Source organism: Phoenix dactylifera, chromosome 7, assembly GCF_051530095.1.
Source record: "Phoenix dactylifera cultivar Ajwa chromosome 7, Ajwa_hap1_PhDact_Kaust_v1.1, whole genome shotgun sequence".
NCBI lineage: Eukaryota > Viridiplantae > Streptophyta > Magnoliopsida > Arecales > Arecaceae > Phoenix > Phoenix dactylifera.
In genome coordinates, this window is record NC_143196.1 from 31233026 (window position 1) to 31238484 (window position 5459).

Sequence of the window (5459 nt, forward strand, 5' to 3'; positions counted from 1 at the left end):
TGTAACATACATGCTTTATTGGTGGAGACAACATGCACACTGTATGTTTTCTGTTAATTTTCGTGCATACTTGGATGGATGTAGTTAGAAAGGATGTAGAGAGTAAGGCACATCACACGGCTGTTTACCTTTAATTTCTGCCTTTCTTGACCGTGAATTTTATATATTCTCCAATTCCACCCTCATGTGCTTTAAGTTTAGTAATAAGTTAATCATGAGAATGATGTCTCACTTCCTTGTGTTAAAAACGTCATTCTGTTATAATGCTGTATCAATGTTTAAGCATTTAAGTTTTGTAGTCTCCGAGTTTATGGTTGTATATGTTGTGCCCAGCTCTTTATCTAAGAGGTTTTCGTGTAGCTCCTATAGAGAAGTTATTTTGCTTTTCTGAGAAGGATACGAAATTAATAACATGATATTAAAATGCATATCATCACTAAGGTGCGTAATATCTTGATATTTGCATCTACTTTTATACTTCTGTACATACACTAGCTAGGTGGTATCCACCATTGTCCACTTTCATTAACGTGGCTGTTAAAAATTATTAATTGGGAATACCATCAGTTTTGAATGATGTATGCACATAATTATTCTCCTTTGGTTCAAAAAAAGGTACGATAACATTCACCAGGTCATATGATCATTAATGAAAATTAATAAAGAAACAATATCCAAATTGTAGTCATATAGACAAAATTTACAAATAATCCTTCTCTTTTTTTTTTTTGGTAGAAACCAAAATCCTCCTTTAATTATCCCCTTTAAATGGTGCAAGAAAATAATACTGTCTGGTGTCCGTGATAGATTATTGAGTCCTTATATTGTTTTTTCTTTTCACAGAACAGGTAGGAGGAGCCGTTTACTAAATGTTATTAGTCTCCCAACTCTATATCATTTTTTTTTTAAAAATCAAACATATAGGTCTGCATTTTCTCTGCAATTGTTGCCTCTAACCATACTGAATATTTGGCGCGCACACACACACACACACACACACACACACACACACACAGAGAGAGAGAGAGAGAGAGAGAGAGAGAGAGAGAGAGAGAGAGAGAGCATGTCTTTTGAACAGGAAGTATGACACCTTTCCCAAAGGTCCAAGTTTTCTTTATCTTAGAGGAGTATATGGAGAGGAAATGAGAGATTTTCTGTCAGTCTCATAGCCGCTGCTGTAGGTCTCAAGTAGTTTGGTCCCAGGATACAAAGCTTGCAGCTTCAGCAACGCTGTAAATTACCACAACACCCATACCCACTTCACAAGATCGCCAAAGCACCTTGTGATTATTTACCAAACTGTAAATAAGGCTTGATACAATGACGAGGGTAAGTTTTCACCTCTGTCTCCAGGGCCAAGATGCTGTGATGTGATGAAGGAGAATGATCCTTGAACCTTTTGTTCTATTCCTTGTAAATTGGGTTTTTTAACTGCAGAGCTGGCTGTGATGATGGGAGTTTCGCAACAGCAGTTTGAGGCGGCCTAGCTAAGACCAGGGACTGTATGCTCCCATATAGAATGATTGGAGATGGCTCCAAGACCTTGGTAAACTTAGCAAAGGTCTTGATGAAGTATGGCAAGAACAGTAGTTACCACTACCATAAATATTACTTCAGCCACCTAAGGAACAGGTAGAAGGACTTCACACTAGCAATTTTATCTAAAAAATTGCTAAATATAATAAAAGCTAGAAGAGATATTGTGACTGTACTCAAATTTTATAGGGTCATTGAAATAATAATAGTAACAATAACAATAAAATATGACTCTAGCATCAACTCCACGACTATCTTTATGATCTCTAGAGACACACTACGGGCTGATAGACTTGATAAGACTCTAGGTTATCCATCTCACGACATCTTTCTCCACAAGCCTTTTTCTCTCAACCCTCTCTCCTTCTTCAAGGTCTGTACATAAATTGCATTAAATCGAGAACCTCAAACTTTATTTTCCTAACCGATTTCTTTGCCTATCAACCTCCCTGACTTTAATGTCATTGGCACTTCTTTTACAAAAGGAATACCAAAACTTCACCAACTCGATCATCTATGACTATCTTTGTCTTCTTTAAGTTCTCTTCCTCTCACTATAATGGACCTCGAGTTAGCATAATTCTTCTACCATTCACCTTCAGTCAACTGGGAGTGAATTATAATTTTTTCCCAATGAAAAAAAAATACCTGATACTATTTTGGACCATATCTGAATTTCCTTTAACCTAAACTTGAGCTAATCTGCAGCCAAGTTCGCAATTTATAGTTCAAGCCTAATCCAAGTTAGGTATATATTAGCCAAAACTGGCTTGTTGGTGGCCTGCTCAAATTTCACTCTATCAAGTACCACCTAGATGATACCTAGGATCAGGATTCCTAAATGGACAAGTATACCAACCTCTTGGGTACAAGTGTACAACCTAGCTAGTTGGTGATATTTAGAAGTTTAAATTTACAGACTAAAAACTAATTATTCACAGTGGCTGGTATTGAACTATCCTATTATTGCTTGCATACTAACTAATCTAATGTCTAGTTTTGTCAATAAAAAAAAAACTCTCTGGCCGAGGGGTTTCCCATCTTTAACCCTAAGAGAGAGAGAGAGAGAGAGAGAGAGAGAGAGAGAGAGAGAGAGAGAGAGAGAGAGAGAGAGAGAGAGAGAGAGGGGGGGGGGGGGGGGGGGTAAATTCTCCAAGCAAAATAATATAAAATATTAAATATAACCATAAAATAGCAAAAGAAGGAAAGTTGATGTACATTCCAGAGGTTAGATATGCTTTTGTTTTTTTCACCATAATATCATCATAAATTAGTAGGTTATAAATATGATATGCTGGTTATTTAGCCATATATATCAGAAGTATAAGTTGAACAATTTTTTTCGGACTTTAATTTTTAATGTATTTTATGTTTGATAATGTCAAGAGATTGCTAAAAATTTCAATGTTCATTTCAAGAAATCTAGCTATAATTCATTTATATGTAACTTTTTCGTTACCAATGTGTAACAATTTCTATTAGAATTTAGGCGGTGTGAAGGGAATGAGTTGAGTCAAAAACTTTTGGTTCATCTTTCTCAATTAAAATGAGGCTCTTTTTTCTTTCCTCATTACATTGTAATAAGCTCAAAAGCTTGCTATTTTATCTTAGCAAGACTTTATTGGAGTCATTAAAGATGAAGAAAGATAATAACTATAATGGTGAGGAAAAGATCCACGGTCAAAATTGAGCAGTCTCACTATGATAGCCATTCTGCATCCCAACCATCGATTTCTCCAATATCCAACCTGTAAAGTAAAAAGAAAATAGATCCAAAATAGAAACAAAATCAGTTCCAATATAATGAGTGTAATAAAACCTATTAGAATTCTTTTCCATTTGAAAGTTTTACGAGTCAAATTAAGCCCATAGTCAGTTTAAACCTGATTAAGTTGTTGTAACTACTAGTTTGTGTTTAAATCTAGACAAGTAGCTAGGTTAAAGGCATTTCTGAAATCTGATTACACAAATAATTAAATTGATTGTAACCTACAAGACATTGACATCTACATGGATGACAATAAGATTTAGATACTCTGTTAGATTCCAAAACTTTTAAATGAATCAAAATAAATGGAATGCAAATACACTAGAGCTCAAAATCTTTAGTATATATGTAGTGCTACAATAGATCCACAGGGAGCATAGAGCATTTCATACCATGGCAAGGTAACATCTTTTAAGTAGTCCTTTGTGTGGCAGTAGTCATCCATCTGTTGTTGCAAGAGGTAGTTGTCCTTGCCATCCCCAACAGAGCCATCATTCAACCAAGATGGTATGTCCAAAGCCTCATCGAACACATGAAAACCATCTTCATTTAGTCCTCTCATCCTCTTATTGGGGCTTTCTTCCATGTGCTTAAGGAATTTACTCCACCATGCTGATGTGACCAAGTTCATCGTGTCATTCCACTCCATATCATACTGTTCTCCAATTGAACGGATCTCAGCAATCTCCTTATCATCCATAACGGGATGCAATATCGAAGAAACTGGGTCTGATACAACCTCGGAAACACATGGGGGCATATTTGAGACGGATGGTAATTTAAGACCCGACACAGTAGAAGGAGAAGAGTAAGAATAAGAATGAGAAGATGATGGCGGTGGTGATGGTGATGACTGAATTGGTGGATTTTTGTTATGGTTGTTGCAAAAGGAGATGTCGATGTCACTGAAGCCTTGAATATTGAGATTTAGGCCTAAGGGTTGGTTAGGGAGAGGAAGGTTGAGATTATCGATGGATAGATGTGGGATTGATGGATAAGCCCAAGCAAGAGAAGAAGGGTAAACAAAGCGTGAGAAAGAGGGGTCAGGTAGGTAGTTAGAAAAGGTATAGTTGGATGGATAGGTCCTAACATTTCTTCTAGAATCAATCAACTCTTGGTGTGGCTCCTCTAAGGTTGGTGGAGATGTTTGTAGAGCTGATGGTACAGATGGAAGTTGATGTTGCCGTTGTTGTTGTTGCTGTTGCTCATTTGCTTGTTTCATAGATGCTCTATGAAGCTTGAGTGCAGTCACAATCTCTCTTCTAGCTTCCGCCATATTAAGCAGCCTTTCTTGATAAGGTCTACTTGTGTGGAGTCTTCTTCTCACTTGTTTCTTAGGTGGCTGAGATTGTGATGGCGGCGGTGGTGGTTGTTGCCGTTGGACTTCACTATGGCATTCACCATGTTTAGCAAGGTCTAGAGGAAACCTATCTCCATGCGCTAGGTTTGGAGACTTCATATTCATAGGATCTTTAGACTTGGAGGAGCTCAATTGTTTGACGAGACTGCGGATGTAGGCACCCGAGAGATGAGGCTCATCTTTTAGCACAGGCTTCTCCATCTCCATGGTCTTGTTGTTCTTGAAGGAGGAGCGGCTTCTCATGTGTATGATCTCTCTCTCTCTCTCTCTCTCTCTCTCTCTCTCTCTAAAAGGAAGAGTAGAGAAGGAAAGTGGAGGGGAGGTAGGATGGAAGAATCGTGGGGGTGCTTTTCTTGACTCTGGATGGAAAGTACACGGAGCAGACTTTGTTGCGTGATGGGAGCCTCAACCCTCAAAGGTTGCTATAAATAGTACAAGACATTCTAGGATTTCTTATCATATTCTACCACTGGCAATCTAACGATCATTTGCTGATATTTTTGGTATTTGAGTGAGGGTAATCATAGACCTATTATTTGGAGAATCTACAAGATGCCAATTTCATTTAAAAAACGAAAAATGCTTCAGACCCCAACCAGTCATGCATGCGCATTAGGACGAACCCGGCAAATTGCACAAATTCCTTTGTACCAAGTGGTTGGGTGCATGACGGGTGCCCTATAGCACCAACATAATTTTTTCCTTTTTTGGCTAAAATACTAGTATTATTTTTATAGTCAGCCAACTAAAACCCATGTAGAACTCACTTAATTATCACTGAAATTAGACCATAAC

General features: G+C 37.6%; 1 protein-coding gene across 1 annotated transcript; it reads right to left on the reverse strand.

Annotated features, from left to right (window-relative positions):
• Positions 1-3044: 3044 nt before the first annotated feature.
• LOC103705172 (protein AAL-toxin resistant 7) lies at positions 3045-5259 on the reverse strand. The gene is made up of 2 exons (XM_008788798.6): positions 3697-5259; positions 3045-3284 (listed from the first exon to the last, which is right to left on the reverse strand). Exons 1-2 carry the CDS (start codon positions 4905-4907, stop codon positions 3236-3238), a joined length of 1260 nt encoding a protein of 419 aa, XP_008787020.4. The 5' UTR covers positions 4908-5259; the 3' UTR covers positions 3045-3235.
• Between the last annotated feature and the right edge of the window lie 200 nt (positions 5260-5459).

What these genes read in the sequence shown, in the direction of transcription:
- LOC103705172 (XM_008788798.6), bottom strand. Translation starts at nt 4,907, where the DNA reads ATGAGAAGCCGCTCCTCCTTCAAGAACAACAAGACCATGGAGATGGAG. An exon ending in AAAGATGTTACCTTGCCATG is followed by an intron (nt 3,285 to 3,696) that starts GTATGAAATGCT and finishes TTTACTTTACAG; the next exon opens with GTTGGATATTGGAGAAATCG.